The sequence below is a fragment of the Biomphalaria glabrata genome, chromosome 2 (genome assembly GCF_947242115.1).
Source record: "Biomphalaria glabrata chromosome 2, xgBioGlab47.1, whole genome shotgun sequence".
Taxonomy (NCBI): Eukaryota; Metazoa; Mollusca; class Gastropoda; family Planorbidae; genus Biomphalaria; species Biomphalaria glabrata.
In genome coordinates this window covers 13330612-13349537 of record NC_074712.1, presented here as the reverse complement: position 1 = coordinate 13349537, position 18926 = coordinate 13330612, and the positions used below count along the sequence as shown (strand labels likewise).

The 18926-nt window shown below is 34.0% G+C and overlaps 1 protein-coding gene across 4 annotated transcripts; it reads left to right on the top strand.

Moving 5' to 3' along the window:
- Positions 1–749: 749 nt before the first annotated feature.
- LOC106060348 (uncharacterized) lies at positions 750–16041 on the top strand. 4 transcript variants are annotated; one of them, XM_013218183.2, is made up of 8 exons: positions 750–897; positions 8004–8159; positions 8743–8858; positions 9056–9097; positions 10075–10148; positions 10262–10364; positions 12091–12235; positions 12346–16041. In XM_013218183.2, the coding sequence occupies exons 3-8, from the start codon at positions 8771–8773 to the stop codon at positions 12626–12628; spliced, it is 735 nt and encodes a 244-aa protein (XP_013073637.1). In that variant the 5' UTR covers positions 750–897; positions 8004–8159; positions 8743–8770; the 3' UTR covers positions 12629–16041. The 4 variants fall into 4 exon arrangements, with proteins under 4 accessions (XP_013073637.1, XP_055875152.1, XP_013073639.1 ...); XM_056019177.1 differs by lacking the exon at positions 750–897 and adding an exon at positions 1778–1802; XM_013218184.2 differs by lacking the exon at positions 750–897 and adding an exon at positions 4567–4831.
- The last annotated feature ends 2885 nt before the right edge of the window (positions 16042–18926 follow it).

Sequence of the window (18926 nt, the reverse complement as noted above, 5' to 3'; positions counted from 1 at the left end):
AACCCCAACCCTATCTCCGCCTATACAAAAAGAAGATACGTGCATGTTTGGAAAGTGTTGCCGATACTATCAAACAGTCCTAGACGTGACCGACAGCGCAGAAATAAGTGTCAGTCGGTGCTAAGTTTAGGTTCTCTTTTAGCCGTCTACACCTGTCTTCGGCAGATATTTCCTTTTGTGGGTGTATATGTGTATCCCGCGGCCTTTGTAAGAAATCTCCAGCTGCTTCGAGCGGAAGCTGCCTGTTGCCAGGTGCTCTCTTCTATGTTAGTTAAAGCAAGCTAGCACCTAAGGTGGTTTTTCAAGCGTTTTTTTTTTTTTTTGGGGGGGGGGGAGCACCTCTGTTACGCCGACCACCTCTCACAAAAGGAAAGATTACTTTCGGTATAGGTCGTCGTGTCGAACTATAAGCAGTCCCTCCATAGTACTTTACATCGTCCATTCGCAAGAACATCGCTATGTATTGTGTGGTCTTGCCATCGTATGCCCATGATGGAGCGCAGACATCTTTGGTGAAAGCGTCTGCGTTTAACAAGTCTCAGATACTTTCTGCCTTCCCATATGTCAGAGCCATTTTCAAAACGCGTGAGAACATTTTTTTAAAACCAAGGACCACCCTATAAGAATATATATTAGATCCACGATATTATTTCTCATTACAGAATTACATGTTGCGCAACATTTGAGTGAAGATTACAGAATCGTCTTCTCAGCCCAATATTCATGCACATTGCTTCAACATTAACCACAATGCAATGCGTGCGCAAATCAAATTCTGCCAAGGAGTTGATGTGACGTCACGGGTTCTTGAATAGCTTGGCTCTGCTTCATGCAGTTCATGACCATCTCTAAGTGGGGGAAACGAAAATAACATCAACAACAAATCGAAACTGCATGGTAAGTTCAAAACATGCCATTTTTAAAGCTTCAAAAAATTCTTTTTTCTACTGGACGTCTAGATCTACACTAGAATATCCAGATTAAATGTAATTTAAACCTAAAATTCACTAGACTGTCACTCTAGATTCAAGATATTGAGTCTACTCTTTTACTCAACGTTTAGTCTATAACTTTAGTCTAGAGTCTAGACTAGATCTATCATCTAGTTATCAGGATTAATATCCTTAAAGATAGACCTACGATTGAGGGTCTAATAATTTATAGGCCTACTTTAGATAGAGCTATCGACAGAATAGGAAAATATAAAATACTCAATACTCAGACACAAAGATAAAGGCACATTCCTCGTTCCATATCCTAAGACAAATTTGTACAAAAGCTCTTTCTTCCCTAGCGCTATTAGAGCATGGAATGGGTTGCCTGAGCCAGCCAGGAAAACCAGTGACTTGGCAGAATTTAAGTCATTGGTTAACATGCATGACTAAATGCATGACGCGTAGGACGTAATCACCTCCTCTTCTTTTTTGAAGTAACGTCCGTATTATATAAGATAAAGATACAGAGTAGGCTAAACGTCTTCTTGCTTAGATAATAATAAAAAGACTAGTCCAAACCTTCCGCAGGACGACGGGGATGGGAGCGGGTAACTCTAGCCCTAACATAGGTTTGAATATACTAGCTCTAACTTGAGGTTTTAAAAAATATATATAGACTCGAAATGGTACATTAAAGTAACATTTGGGGAAGTAAATATTTAGCGAGTACGCGTCTTTTGTAGTAATTGTTTTTGTAGTAATAGTTTGTTATTTTTTTATTTTCTTTTTTTTTTTTTTGTAATTGTTGTAGCTGATGAAGGCCTTGTGTCCTGGGTTTTTACTTTGGCCCATCAGTGTTTCTTACACGTATGTTAATGTATACTGTCACTTTGTCACCATTTGCTCATTGAGCACACCACTTTACATCAAAGTCGTCGCTAAAGGTGGTGGGGGTTGAGAGGGGTGCGGACTAAGCCCGGTGACACTCAGCTGAAAGGAACATCAAAGTGGAAAAACAAAGCTTTATTTCACTGGGAAAAAATATTTGAGAATTGGAGTGGGAGTGAAACCCTTTTCTAACGGCCCGTGATGGCACCATCCCTAGCATTAAGCAACTGCTATACATTTATGATTTATGGGCTGTGTGCAGGAAAGCGCTCCCGTGTGTGTGGGGGGAGGGCGACAATACAAGCGCTACCCAGAGCTCCTTTAAGTAGTGTGATATTGACACTAGCTCTCGATCGCTCTTCATGGCGTGAAGCTGTGTGTGTCGGAATCACGATATATCAAGCAAGGAAAGTGGCCACTGTGAAAGAGCGCCGAACCAACAAAAAGCTGAGTAAAGAAGCAGGCTCATATGCAACTGACCAAACCTACCCATGCCATGTAGGTGGCCGGCCTTTCAAAGCGAGGACTGGGCTTTACAGTCATCTTCATATTCGTAGGAAATGAGAGATGTTCTCTTCTTCGATCACGAAGGAGGACATATTATATGTTTGTGTGTGTGTGTGTGTTTGTGTGTGTATGGGTATATATTTATGATGTGTCTTTATATTTGATCTCCAAACAAAATTGAATGAATAGGCCTACTAATAATAGGAAATATAATTAGAAATCCAAAGTTAGGTGTAATCAAAGCAGCTATTCACAGGTAGTGACTGTATTTCTTATTAACTCACCATTTTGGAAACATTTTTTCTCCTATTAGGTCTTCCAACTTCTACCCACTATGAAAAAGACTTCACAAAAAAAAGTTACTGACTTCTGTTTGTGCAGTGGCTACTTAATTAGTTAGCGAACAACATCAAAAGCTTTCTCTAGCAACCCAGCTTAGATGGCCGAGTGGTATGCGCTCCAGACTGTTGTCTCGATGATCCCGTGTTCAAACTCTGCCCTCCCCCCTGCGGGAGGTTTGAGCTGTGAGCTCCGAAAAAAAGTACTCTGCTTATGACCGGCTTTGGTAGTGTCGAAGAAATCAAACCTGCCAACTCTCATTCACTACATCCAATATCTTCTAACACCCATTCTCAACATCCAATATCTGCTAACAACCATTCGCTACATCCAGTAGGCCTATATGCTAACACACATTCGTTACATCAAATTTGATCAACAAGAAATAAATTATCATAAGGCCAATGGCCCATCCCTTTGACTGAAGGGGTGGTCTAAGCTGAATTAGTCCCCTTTATAAGTCGTCGCTATTAAGTAAGTTTGAAACAAACAATAGATAACTATAGAATATTTGAAACAAACAATAAATAACTATAGAATATTTGAAACAAACAATAGATAACTATAGAATATTTGAAACAAACAAAAGATAACTATAGAATATTTGAAACAAACAATATATAACTATAGAACCCTTTATGTTCATATGCACCTCACTAGCAGAGTGGTTACAAGATTTGAGCCATGAGTTCGAATTCAGGTCGTCCCCACCCCTTTTTTTAAATAAATATTTTTAAAAAAAAAACGTCTACTGTAAAATCCACCCAGATATCCCTGTCATCTCCCCCCCCCCCCCCCCTATTTTCCCAACTGGTCCAGACAAGTGCTAGGATCATAGCGTAATGAGAAAGCTAAATCCATGAAATAGCGCTAAACAAAAACAATTGGTAACAATATTTCCAATCGCACATATTTATTTTATTGGTCTATATCTATTACAAACTTAATTACACGACTGACCAAAACTAATTGATACAATTACACTTCGTATAGCCATAACCTTTTTTAAAAAACTATTTTCATGATTTTTTTTTATAAATAGGCGTATAGGTAACCCAATAGGTCCCACCATGACCTCGATTGAGGGGAAGCTTATTTTTTTTTTTTAATTATTGTTTAAGCAGTTCTTCAAGTAGGCCTACTATTTCATACTAGAAAACTAATTTTCTATGTAGGCTTTAAATCTAGCATGTGGTAATCTTTGGATCGCGACGGCCGCCAAATACATGAAAGGCTATTGCATCATACTAATATATGGTTTAAATCGATTTATTATTTCGCTATTTTGTTATATTATTGTCAGAATCGAAGGCATTGTCATTATTATTATTATATTATAAATCAGTGAATGCTAAGTAAAATTAAATTATGCCTACATATTACAAAAGATTTTTTTGATGCACACAAATTCTTAAAATCAATACTATTTTTTTCGATTTTTAAAGTGCTCTTGTGGGCCTCTATAATATTGGTCAAGGGCCCAGATTCATTGAATCCCTTCGCGCCCTGGTTGCTACGCCTTTGTTCATATGATTTTAGTTCTAGTCTATGTCATAATATATATAATGACAATTAAATTATATCAACATTTAGAACCATACACTAGTTTCTTGTCACATAAAAGATTTATTTTTTCTTATATGATGTTTGAAATGCGAGCAACTAGATATATATTTAGACAGAATACTAGCCCTAGATCTATGTCGCCTGTGAACTAAAGGCACATATGCGTGTTCCCACGGTTAATGTTTGTAAACACAATTTTAAATGCGTCATATCCAGCTCAGTGGGCACATTTTTGAAGGTAACTAACTCTGTAGTCTCTATTACAAACCAATAGTTATCTACCTTTTCTAGTGCCTTAAAATAGGTTATTGATCTTCTTTCATAAAGAGTGTCGCCCGGATGTTTGTAAACAATAAGTACATCGGGCTAAAAATATCTTCGACTGCTGCAATTTTCTAAGACAGATTTCAGTCTAGGAATCCATAGATTTTAGATCTAGATTTCTAGATCCATTAACTTTCTTTACAATTACAAGGGATTGTAACATATTAAGACTAAATCAATTCCTTACTTTATTGCTGTGTGATTATAGCATTAATACTAAAACGCCCACATACATTTGATATTTAGTCTTTCAACTCTTTCGAGTCTCTTTGGTAAGTGAAGAAAATCAATTCAATGTGAAGTTGTGGACTGAAGTCAGTGAAGCCTGAGTGAAGGGAGATTGCTTGGGTGTCGAGAAAAAGAAACTAAGATAAAAAGTTTGTGTGAAAAATTAAGATTTAATCAATTTAATGAGAAATAAAACATCTAGTAGTAGATTAATCATTAGACTTAGATCTAAAAATGGTCCTAGATCTAGTACTGTGACTCCTAGGTCCTTGATATATACTCCTGTAACTGTATTAGTATTAATAAGTATTATATAATAATAATATAGATTAATATCTAGTATACTTTAGGGCCAAAACACAAGCAATCAGAAATGGTCACCTCTTACTTTCCTTTAAGTTTGTGACTTTGCTTTGTTATTATGCTTTAGAATTCTAGATTGGTGACATCATGGCTAAGAACTGCTTGTAGAGTGCTTTCATTCCTTTAATGCACCTTTTTCTTTGTCTTTCTTCTGCCTTGTTGTAGCGTGGATATCTGGTGGAGTACATCTATTTCAGGACAGGGACAGACTGGGTGAAATTATCAGACCTGACATTTAAGTACCATCTGGCCCACAAATTCATTGTCATACACGACATACATCTATTGTTACCTGACGTCAAAATAAAGTTTTGATAATACCTTGAAAACTTAACTCAAGCATGCGAGAAATTGTTATAATTTTAAATATAGTATTTCTACAAACAGATAGACTTAAAATAGTTAGAAACTAAAGGAAAACTATTGTACAATTTTATCATTAATTAGTTTGAATAGAATAGTTTGAAAAGAATACTTTATGATATGATTTTAAAACTATTTGATATAATTAAAAGAATGAAGCATAGTACTTGAAAAGGGAGCAACATCAAAGATCAAGTAATACATTAATTTACCAAAAAATGACTCAAATAGAGTGTGTCTAGACAAATGTGCATTATTATATTATTGTGTTGGTTCATCGCAATTTCACAGGATTTCTCTGCTATGAATTTTATGCCATTAGGGATAGAGAATTGTTTAGACAATGACTATTGTGAGCAATGGAGGTGAGAGCAAAGTGAGAGTTATCTTGTAATAACTGTTCAACTGAATTTTTTTTTAAAGTACGATTACAATTTATTTACAGGGGCAAGTTTTGTAATCATCAGCTTGGCTTAATTTATATAGAATTTTAAAAAGTCCCTCATCAACAAACTTTATCAACAGCCTTGAATATGTAACCTTGCAAGTGTTCTTGTGTTAAGATGCGTTTTAGCCTATTCTTTAAACAACGTTCCAAAATTTCTTTCACAAGTTACCTTTTTTGGTAGCAGTGTATCTAAAGATTACTCATAACTGTATACAATAATACCCATTATATAAATTTGTTACTAATTTATAAGCTTAGCGTCTCGTTATAATTTTACTTGAGTATGTTTAAACCTATGCATTTGCTACATTTTCTACATAAAATAAGGAATGGCAAGTTTCGATATGGTTTGTGGTAAGCGGCGTTGCAGGCTCTGCCAGAGTGTAGCACTGGCTTGCTCCTGATTTTTTCTCAGGGTTCGGTATAGGTACAGAGGTTTGAATTCAGATTCTTCCTTCTCCTAGATGGGTAGCCAGAATTGCTAATGAGCCTTTTCCTGCCTGAAGCTTATTGGTTTAGGTGCCAGTTACCTGCCTTCGCCACTTCTTCTGTTAGTGAAAACAGTTCCACACGTGAAGGTCAAAAGTTGGACTGGTTATGAGAGGCTATTTGAGTTGGAGATGTGGTAATTTATGTGTTCTGACCACAGCTAATGCCCAGACATATATATATATATATATTTATATATATATACAAAAAGTAAAACTGATGTTGTTTGTTAAAATTGCTATGTGTATATAGAGGATTGTAAATCCCCAGTAGCATGGTGCATGTTTATAGATCTAGGTGATTCCATTATTACAAGAATAAAGTTTTTTTATGAAAGGTATAAGATTACCAATCACATTTAGGATACCTATTATCCTAAATGTTGCCCATTTATGAACCCCACCAGCTCATTGGATACTGAATGCCTGGTTGCCCATATAGTCCAGTCCGTCCCTGTTTCAGGACATACTGAGCAGTTAAAATTCAAACTAGATTCTAGATGTATCTAGGTGGTCAAACCAATTTATTCTTTATTGCTAGTACTATTTGATAAGATACTAAACATGCTTTTATGACTTTTAAAAAAGGAAAAAGTTCTCCTTTCAGACCCTGTGATCTATAGAGAAGATGATGCAAAGGTCATCTGTTTCTATGGTCCATGGTTACAGAGCGTGTCATGTGGCCTGCACAATGACCAACCACATATACTTTTTCACAACTAATCAGGTACCCATTAGAGCTAGTTGGACTCAGAAGCGCCGTAAAGATCCCAAAATTGAAAATCCCAGTCTTCACCGGGATTTGAACCCGGCTTCCCAAATTTGGAATCCACTTGTCCTTTATGACATTTATGTTACTGTAAATTAAGTTTCTGTCATCTAGACCAATTTTGCATTTTATTAAAGAAAATGTACTAACCTGTTTTTCTCTCTGCTCTTGTGTAACTGTTAATTATCCACCTCATCTGTGTGGGTGTCATTATAGGTTGTAGATCTATATATTTCAATGTATTGGATGCATTGATTCTCAGGAGCCATATTCGCTACTCATTGTTTATCATTTAAATACTAGTTGTTTTTTTTAATGAAATTAAATATAAGCTGTAATATGTCAAATACTAGTTTTGTTTTGTTAGGGTTCCTATCTCAGATGCTATTCAACAGTCTTTGAGAAAGGTCCAGTGCTAAGACCACTTTAGAACAAGATAGCTGGAGGACCTAATTTGTCTTATTTTGATTGAATGGAATGATTTAGTAATGTTTCCTCTAACACCAAGCATTGCATGTTTCTCTACATGTTTGATGGTTAAGAGCAGTGTCATTTGACCATCACCTGACCCACCACCCTTATGTTCCTATTTTTGTCAGATACCCACTTGAATTGTTTGAACTTAGGGACATTCTAAATTGACATTTTAAAAAATCCTAGTTTCCTTTTTGATTTGAACTCAAGGCCCTCATTATATCACACATGTGCGTTACAACCTTACCACTTGGTTAAAATGTTATGCTTGTATTAATGGCCTCATACATGATGTTGTTTTGTGTTTACAGTCTTATGAAGTAGTGCTGCTCATATCCCATCAAGTAGATTCTTCCCACCACACAATTTGTGTGCAGTTGATGGCCAAACAAGAAGATAAACATTAAACAGTTTCTTTTTGGAATGACTTTTTGTTAATACTACACCATTGACCTTGTTTTACATAGGTAATGCATTGTGCTGTTACTGCGCTGTTCACACATAGCCTTGTCAACTATGGCTTTAGCATTGAGGCCATTACAAAGGCTCTTGTAGGCAAAGTATCTCAATAAAGACTATCTTTTATTTTTAACGTCTTGAGTTTTGAACAGTGAAACTTTTGTTTACAAATACAGCTGTTCTGGTCGATAGAGCACAGCTGTAATCAGATTAAGGAAAAAAATCTATACCTGACATGGACATATTGAAGTATGCAGTTATACAAACTTCATGATCTATTTCGTTGAATTTTAATGTATTAAAGAATATTTAATTAGATAAAATTTAAGGCTGAAGAACTAAAACACTTTGAAATATTTTTATGTTTGAATAGTTTTTTACTTTTCTCTTTGGACTCAACTAATTTTAAATAAAGATTTTTTTAATGTTAGAGAAAGAACTTCTTCAAACAGTGGAAGCATTTTTGTTCTATTTTTTTTTTCTGAGCTTAGATAGATGAAATCAGTTTAGTCTAAATTTATTTATAATGTTATTTGATGATTTATATCATTAATGGCCACAATTTAATTTGATATCAATTCTGTCAATCAGCTGTAGAAACTCCTTGGATGCTACAAGTATGGGTTATATGCAGGTTGAGAAGCACACAGAAACTCAGCTTCGACTTCTCAGAGAACCAACATTTCTCTCAAAAGCTGTCTTTGTAGGTCAGTACTTTTGTAAGGAAAGATCGTGATGAGCTATTTTTAAATGTAAAAAATATAGATTGATTTATTGGAATTAAACAATTTTATCAGCAAACTGTAAATGTAATATTCACAATGAATGCTTGTCTTTTTGTAAATATATAACATGCCATTAGATATGATTATTTTTAGGTTGTATAAATCTTTTTTTTTTTCAGGATTTTTTGTTGGTATTCTAGGGATATTTTTCTTTGGGTCAGGTAGGTAGAAAACTATTGTATCATACACACATTTATCAAGGTATAAAGACAATTCAAATGTATTTTCCCTTTCAAACCTTGCAAACTATAAGGCATCCATTTCTTTGGCCAAGGGTCAATGAACAGCATGTTCTGTGGCCATCACATCAACCGACTGCCTTTACTTTCCTCAGGGACTCCCCTAAAATATCTCTAAATTCAAAATCACAGTCTTTACTTAGATTGAACCCTGCACTCCTGGCTCAGAAGCCAAGTGCTTAACCACTCAGCCACCACGCCCCCATTTAATACTTATGGGTCGAAAAGTGCTTTTTTGTGAAAGAGACTTAGAGGAATAAAATTTTAAGCATTTTAATCTTAGAAGCAGCAACTCAATGGAACGAATAAGTATGATTTTGTCTGTGAGGAATTAAATTTTGGAAAAGGAAGGGGGACTTTCAGATTGTTCCATGGAAGGAGCAAAGAAAGGGATACTAGAATTCATTGGTCAAAGAAGTGTGTAGAAGAAGGGATCTTAATGTGGCCTGTTCCATTGGAGACTGAAATACAAAACTCAGAAACATTAAGTTCCAGCCCAAGAAAATTATATAATAACTTTAAAGCCATCAATTTCCTTTCACTTTGCATGAAATAAAATAGCTATACCAGCTTTCATATCGTAACAGAGTATCAGATAGTAAATAAAAGCTGTACTGTAATTTGTAAATAAAGTACCACTTCAACTCTTTTACGCCTTGGTCCGTTTCAAATGAGCATAAATAATTTTTTTTTGTATTTCAAGTTAAATTTTAATAGTTAAATAATTAAAAATAAATAATTTACTTTGCCAACTTCCTGACTTTATTTAAAGTAGCTTTCACTGTATTGCATTTTGTGTTTTTATTTTGTTGTTGTTGAAAAATAACTTTTAAGAACAAATATCAACCTTATATATATATTTTATATGTACATACATTTTTTCTGAAATTTTGTTTTAGAGTCTTTCATCTTCAAAGCTCTCATAGGATTATGTGCAACTGGTCTTAGCTGTTTAATAGTTGACAACTATGAGGTACATGAAATTTAGCTTAAGATTAGTATATGTTGTTTTTTATTTATTAGATACAGACTTAACTCATCAGTAGATTTAGAAATTATTCAATAAAATGTATTCTAAAAAAATAGATTTGTGAGTTTGACAAAACTGCCAATGAAGTTAGAATGACTCGCCTCCATTGGTGCCAGTATATCTTGAACAAGATGGTCTCGCTGGGATCTCCACCTTATGGTTTGTATCTCTTGGATATATCATCGGCATGCTTTTATTCTGTCAATACACTTTTGATTTGTTTCATGTTTTTTTTTCATGTATATCAAATATATGATTCATCATTTAGAATGCTTAGAATATAATCAAAAGCACATATATGCAAAATAACTATGCTAGACTGCAGTATTTGTCACAGGACTAATTCATTAGCAAACATATAAATTAAAGAACAATTAAAGAACAGTTCCACTTTTCCTTAGTAGTACATAATAAGTCTTCTAGCTCATCACCCAATAACAACTGGCTTCATTAATTTTTCATTACTGCATAATTTTTTTCTATTTATCTTCTTTACACTATATCGTAAGGTTGAAGGACTCCCATTTGTTTTTCCCTATCAGTCTTAATAGGTTGATTTGCCACCATTTAGCTCCATACTATTTAAAGGTTTGAAGGACCACTTGTCTTCTTTTCTTTTCAACCATAAGGTTGATATTTTTCAATAAACAAGAAGATTTAGTTGTCTTAATAGCCTGACATGATACACTATCAATTAGATGTGTATCAACTCTCTGTCCTTTTATATCAAATGGGACTTGAAGTGGGGCAGCCCAGATTTAAAATGGTATGTAATGTTTTGATGCATCCATTTTTGGTGCTAGCAGTTCTAGCGATGTTTTAGAAAAAAAAAATATAATAAGTCTTTGTTTCTCTATAAAAGAAGGCCTGAATATTTAAAATGTTGCATTATTCAACTATTTAATGAACAAGGTCAACACATAGGATTCCTACCTGAAAACACGATAAATGGGCAAGGCCCTCCCCACTAAATTTTAGTTTCAACGGGCATCTCTGGATGAAGAACAATACTACTCCAATCCTGGGAAGGCACCTCCCAGGCCTGTACTGTTGTATCACGTTACAGCTTTAGTCAAGATCCAATTAGTGGTTGACTTGACCTACATGTCCTCATCTTTTATTCGAATAGTTTATTAGTGAGACCAGCCACCTTTAAGTAAAAAAAAATTACTTTGATACTGACAAAATAGAAAATTGTAACATAGGAACTAAGGAACATTATGGAAGCCGTTCTCTTTAATATCTGATGTAGTGTGTGATTGTATGCAGTTCATTAGTATTTAGAAATAAATGTTTCCTGGAGTATTTATTTGAAGTTCTAAACATTTTAGTCTGAGATACCGTAAATAATAAATAAGAAAACATTTTTTGGTTTGAAAAAAAAAATAATTGTATCAATTTTTTTTTCACCATTGTTTCACTTTAGTTTTGTTTGTAAATTAGTATAATTAAAATGTTAAAAATACTAAATATTTGGAAGAAACAGTCCACTTGATTTACTTGTATGTTTAAAAAAAAAAATTTTTCAGACTAGAAAAAATGAGTACAAACACACTAAATAAGCCACATTCTTTAAATAACATACACAATTATGGGGTAAAGTGGTGTAATAATTTCATTGAATAGAAAAATGTACTAAAAGAATGTTCTTCATATATTTGGAGTCAAACAGCAGCACCAAAATGTTCTGCTTCTGATACAAAGGTTTCAAAGAAGAGGTTAACAAAGTTAAAAGAAATTTGATTCCAAATTCTTTAATAATAAAATAAAATGTTATTAATTTTGTTTAAGTTACTAATTTGTTCAAAAATATTTTCTTTATTCAACTGCTTATCCATTCCATGAAAATGGTCATAGTATGGAGAATTCTCTTCTGTTCCATTAGTGAAAGCCAGACTTGAAGACATCAGAGATATTCGTGTAGAAGAGCAAGGTGGACCGAATGGTGGTCGTGCTTACCAGGTGATACTCTCCCTTGATAGTGGCATCCAGTTAGGTGTGACTGAGGTATTCACTACAGATGATATCAGGTCAGTGATTGTATCAGATTATCTTTCGTTTAAATTTTTCGGTTTATTTAGATCATTCTTTGTTATAATATTGAAATGCACTTATTTAAGCGTTTCTGACATGATTTCAGTGAGCATGAGAATGTGGCCAGACTTATCAGTTCCTTCCTGGGTGATCTACCAGGCACACAGATTGACGAGGAAGCAGATGATGAAGAGGATGAGGCTAGCTCTTCAGAAGATGACTTTGAGCAAATCACCAAAGCTGAGTTGGTAGATTTAGAACAAGAGGATAAAGAAGAAACGGAGAAAGGAGCAGGGGGAGATGACGTCAACATTGAACCCCATGTTGAGACCCAACCAGAAGAGGAAGGCAATGCTGTGTGCTCTGCAGACATTCAGTCGTCTAGTTAACATACATACAGACTTTTGTGCTTTTGAGGGGCTATAATTATGGATTTGAAGTGACGCTGATATCTAACAATTCGGACTTGTGCAGGGAATATGTTTAGAGATAATTATATCCTATTATTATTTTTAAATGATGTCTAACTCCACAGCTATATTTAAACTTTTTTTTCTCTGCTGAGTATGAAAATATACTATCATATTGTGTTTGCCAATGCTGTTCCTATTGCTATCAGGAACTATAAAAAAAAAATCCAACAATGATCACTTTGAAGCGCCACAAGATGTATTTTAAATATTACTCCACAATGTTTTAGATTAGATGTGTTACAATTTGCTGCTTTCAGTTTCCTTGTTGCTGTAGTCTTTGTGATAGGCTAGAATACAATGTCTTCTAAAGGCTTTAATTTAAAGCAATAACTTGCTGAACTTAATTATTCTATAAAAAAATGTTACATCTTAAAAATATATATATACATAATTTTTGTTTTAACTCCACAAGAATTGTAAACGTTTGTACAGTGTTTCATTCGGAATTTTTTTGTTTTGTTTCACTACCCAAATTCTTCAAAATGTTAAAAACAAAAAATCAAATTTTTCTCGAGTCTGTGATACATCTAATAGTAAGTAGCACATTAATGTTTTATTTTATCAGTGGTTTCAAAGCTCATTTTTAAGTGTATAATATGCAGCAGGCACTGTTTGCATTTCAAGGAATACAAAAAGTTGAACTTCTTGTCCTCTAGCTTCTGGGCTTTTGGTTGCCAGCAAGTCCTCATTGTACTATGTGTCATTAGTTTTGTGTTTCTTTCTTTTTTTTCTTTTTAATTTTACCTTGCAGCACAAAGTGATGTGTACAATTTTTGAAGTAAATCCTTTGGTGTGTACTATTCAATGTACCAATGTTGTGCTGTTACTTGTCATTTTTTTCCCCACTTTCAATTTTTTAAACTATGTATTTCTTTGTATAATCTCTATGTACATGCAGATATTTCATATTAACATCGTGAGTCAACTGGTCAATTGTATTGACAGAAGCTTTTTTTTAAAGTTTCTGAATACAAATATGAATAAGTAAATAAATATTTTATTTGATATTATTAACCATATTTGGGGGGGGGGCATTACTAAAGGAGTTTGACTTTGAATAGTACCCAAAATTATTATTTTTTTCTTCACACTAAATAAGTGATTAGATTTTTTTTTTTATTATATTTTTTTTTTACTTTTTCTAAAAAAAAATTATTTTTTTTTAAAGTATTTCTTGTTGGTAATGTTAAAGTAAATAGAATAATAAAAACATATGATTAATTTTAATATTTGGTTTAAAAAAAAAAAAGTTGTTTTTTTTTCTACTGTACTTAAATAAACCAACCATGATAATAGAATTATGAAAACATAATTAATTTTAAAGTATGGTTAAAAAAAAAAGGAAAGCTTTCTTTTTTATTTGTGTACTCCACTAAAACTAGTCAAGTGTTTTTAAAAAACAAAATGAATGTCTCATTATTACATGTCACTTTTTGCCTTAAAGTGTGTCACTAGTAGAGCTACTTCACTGGAATTATGTTAACACATTTCTGAATGACTTTGTTTTTGTTTCCCACTTAGGTAATACTATGGGAAAGTTAAACATCGCCTATGTCATCATTTGTTGTGAGCTCTTCTGTTTAGTTATAATCTAGCTTCATCTCAGATCATATTTACACAAAGGTCAAGGTCATAATTGAATCCTTTCTTGTTTTTTTTTTGAAACTCTGGCACAAAGAAGAAACTTCTAGCTGAGCCAATAACTTGTACATTAAACAAGATAACTACTTGCTAGCGCAGACGTTTGTTCTCTTTATTTGACAGACAGTTTGATTAGTTCTCATTTGTGGGTTGTTGTTTAATTTTGTTTTTTAGCTTTATTTGTGAATTAAATTTTGTACACTTTTTAATATACTCTTCAAATTAATAGTTGTATTTACTCTAGACTTTTATTTATTCTGTTGATTTGAGATTTTTCATTTATGACATCTACACAGAGAGAGGAGCTTAGGAGTTGGACTCTTGTCTGATGACTAACTGGTTTTTACATTTTTGTGAAACTAAAACTGACCAAATCATTGATGCCAACATTAGGACATTTTTGTTTTGCTTTTAAAAGTGAATTAGGAACAGGCAGTTAACAGAAACAGAAGTCTGTTTGAACTGGTTTTCATTCTGTTTTCTTATTTTGCTGATTAGGCCAAATAAATGTCCTAACTAGAAGATAAGTTTGTGCATTTACTAATCATAAACAAACATAAGGCAAATCAAATATTTATTTTAGAACATTTTTGAAAATGTTTATTGAAGGCCACAATTTTATATAACAGTTGCTACCCCAATATTTTCTACTTTTTCTTTCTTTGGCTGAAACAGAAATCTTTTGTGAAACCCAATATTACATTAAATATCAGACACAGAGACATGATAGTCAAGTTGTGAAATGCTCGTGTTACATTTTTTAGTAAAGATTTGTGTGTCTATTTGTAAGATACAAGTGACATTCCTATTTGGTTCTGAGCTAAGTAAACAGAGTCCTCTTGGACCAGTTGGGTACCAAACATCTGTTGGGAAAACTGAAGTAGACCAGTGACCATCTTTAAAAATGTTTAGAAATGGAAACCATTGCTTACACTACATCATTCAACCTTTCTTTTTTTTTTAACAATGGCCCATTTTAAACTAAGAGTTTGATACCAATTTTCTCTTTCCATTGCTAGTAAGTGGACAATCAAATGGGCAGTACAAAAAGAATGGGGAAGAGCCATGTGTGTGTCGGGGAGTAATACAAAGTTTTGGTCCAGATGTCATAAATGGATGCTCTCTTCTACTCAAAGCAATATTATGTAAAGAAAAAAAATCATATCATTTCTATTAATCAGTGAGGAATTTGGTATTTAAAAAAATAAGCTTTTTGAGATCAAAATTAGTTACTTTTAAAATTACAGACAAGTTAACAAAAACTAATAAAACAAATCTCAAACATTATTTTTATCCAAATTTGCATGAAATATTTGTTTAATGTCAAATTTTGTTTTAAGAAAACAAAAAACTCAAAATTGAAAAGTAAAAATATCACTTTTCTATCACTTTTTTTTTTACAATTGAGATTATATTGTCTTTCAAACAGAAAAGAAAAACAAGTTTCTTGGGTTACATTTGGTTTTGTTACCTGCAAGGTGATTCTCACCTCTGACACTTGCCAACTATGGAATTCATTTTAACAGGTGTATATAAAAATAAAGGTTATTTTGGATTAGCCTGTTAAAATAACAATCTTTGATGAAGTATCTACATTTGTTGAATTTTTTAGTCCATTTTATAAAAGTCTTAGAAAGAGCAGCCATGTCAATTAGTATGACAGTACTTAATAAAGATTCAACACTTCACATTTTAGAGTTTATGATTTTCATTTTTTCCTCTTGCAAACCAATAGTAGAAATATATTTGTTATACATAGGGAGATGTGGTATCAACTGGTAGCAGCTTCAAACCATGCTAAGTCAGCCTTGCACTACATTACATCAGTCCTGCTCTGTGTTACACCAGTCTCGCACTGTTACATCAGTCCTGCTCTGTTACATCAGTCCTGCTCTGTGTTACATCAGTCTCACACTGTTACATCAGTCCTGCTCTGTGTTACATCAGTCCTCTCTGTGTTACATTAGTCTTGCATAGTTACATCAGTCCTGCTCTGTGTTACATCAGTCTCGCACTGTTACATCAGTCCTGCTCTGTGTTACATCAGTCCTCTCTGTGTTTCATCAGTCTTGCATAGTTACATCAGTCCTGCTCTGTGTTACATCAGTCTTGCAATACATTACATCACTCTTGCATAGTTACATTAGTATTGCACTACAATACATCAGTCCTGCTCTGTGTTACATCATTCTTGCATAGTTACATTAGTATTGCACTACATTACACCAGTCCTGCTCTGTGTTACATCAGTCTTGCATAGTTACATTAGTATTGCACTACATTACATCAGTCCTGCTCTGTGTTACATCAGTCTTGCATAGTTACATTAGTATTGCACTACATTACATCAGTCCTGCTCTGTGTTACATCAGTCTTGCATAGTTACATTAGTATTGCACTACATTACACCAGTCCTGCTCTGTGTTACATCAGTCTTGCATAGTTACATTAGTATTGCACTACATTACATCAGTCCTGCTCTGTGTTACATCAGTCTTGCATAGTTACATTAGTATTTCACTACATGACATCAGTCCTGCTATGTGTTACATCATTCTTGCATAGTTACATTAGTATTGCACTACATTACATCAGTCCTGCTCTGTGTTACATCAGTCTTGCATAGTTACATTAGTATTGCACTACATTACACCAGTCCTGCTCTGTGTTACATCATTCTTGCATAGTTACATTAGTATTGCACTACATTACATCAGTCCTGCTCTGTGTTACATCATTCTTGCATAGTTACATTAGTATTGCACTACATTACATCAGTCCTGCTCTGTGTTACATCATTCTTGCATAGTTACATCAGTATGGCACTACATTACATCAGTCCTGCACTGTGTTACATCAGTCTTGCATAGTTACATCAGTATGGCACTACATTACATCAGTCCTGCTCTGTGTTACATCAGTCTTGCATAGTTACATTAGTATTGCACTACATTACACCAGTCCTGCTCTGTGTTACATCAGTCTTGCATAGTTACATTAGTATTGCACTACATTACATCAGTCCTGCTCTGTGTTACATCAGTCTTGCATAGTTACATTAGTATTGCACTACATTACATCAGTCCTGCTCTGTGTTACATCAGTCTTGCATAGTTACATTAGTATTGCACTACATTACATCAGTCCTGCTCTGTGTTACATCAGTCTTGCATAGTTACATTAGTATTGCACTACATTACACCAGTCCTGCTCTGTGTTACATCAGTCTTGCATAGTTACATTAGTATTGCACTACATTACACCAGTCCTGCTCTGTGTTACATCAGTCTTGCATAGTTACATTAGTATTGCACTACATTACATCAGTCCTGCTCTGTGTTACATCATTCTTGCATAGTTACATTAGTATTGCACTACATTACATCAGTCCTGCTCTGAGTTACATCAGTCTTGCATAGTTACATTAGTATTGCACTACATTACATCAGTCCTGCTCTGTGTTACATCAGTCTTGCATAGTTACATTAGTATTGCACTACATTACACCAGTCCTGCTCTGTGTTACATCAGTCTTGCATAGTTACATTAGTATTGCACTACATTACATCAGTCCTGCTCTGTGTTACATCATTCTTGCATAGTTACATTAGTATTGCACTACATTACATCAGTCCTGCTCTGTGTTACATCAGTCTTGCATAGTTACATCAGTATGGCACTACATTACATCAGTCCTGCACTGTGTTACATCAGTCTTGCATAGTTACATCAGTATGGCACTACATTACATCAGTCCTGCACTGTGTTGCATCAGTCCTGCTCTATGTTACATCAGTCTTGCACTGTTAAGTGCACTGTGATTTACACTGAGTTATTTGGAATAATGTAGCTCTGTGCAATCAATAATGATAAAAAAAATATTACTAGTTATTAAAACAATCTCACACATTTCAACAAAAGTCATTAGTTTACATCTCTCCTAGTCACACGCACACACACTGTGAGCGGATTTATTGCTTATTGAATAGTTTAAGTAGGTAGGATTCTACTTTGTCATATTTACATTTTTTGAGTTTTCTTTTTCTAGCTGCTTGAATGTTGTCTTTTCTAGTGTTTTTTTTTTACTCTCAATTTTTTTCTGAAACACAAACTGATTTTTTTTCAAAGCCTATATATACCACCTGCGGTTGTGGCAAAATATGTAGGTCACAGCTGGGACTGCGCAGTCACGGGAAATACTGCATTCCTCACTAATCTTCGGACACTATCCTTATATATATACAAGGTTACAAAGACAGTTTGTGTGGAGACGCAAACTCAAAATTTGCCCCCGAAGTGGTCCACCCAGGCTGGTAAAAAGGTAAGTTTTAATATTTTCGAAAGAACATCGGAATGAAATTCATCAAAGACAAATGACAGAAGAATGGAGAAAGAATGTTGATCGATCTTATGTGGTGCCCCAGTGGTCCACAGACCAAAGGATAGGTGAAAGTGAATGTGAAGTTAGATGTGAACCTGGCCTAACTAATGTCTTATATACAATACAAATGTAAAAAAAAAATATTTTTTTGACAAAAATTCTAAAACTGTTTGCATAAATGTTTTAAAAATA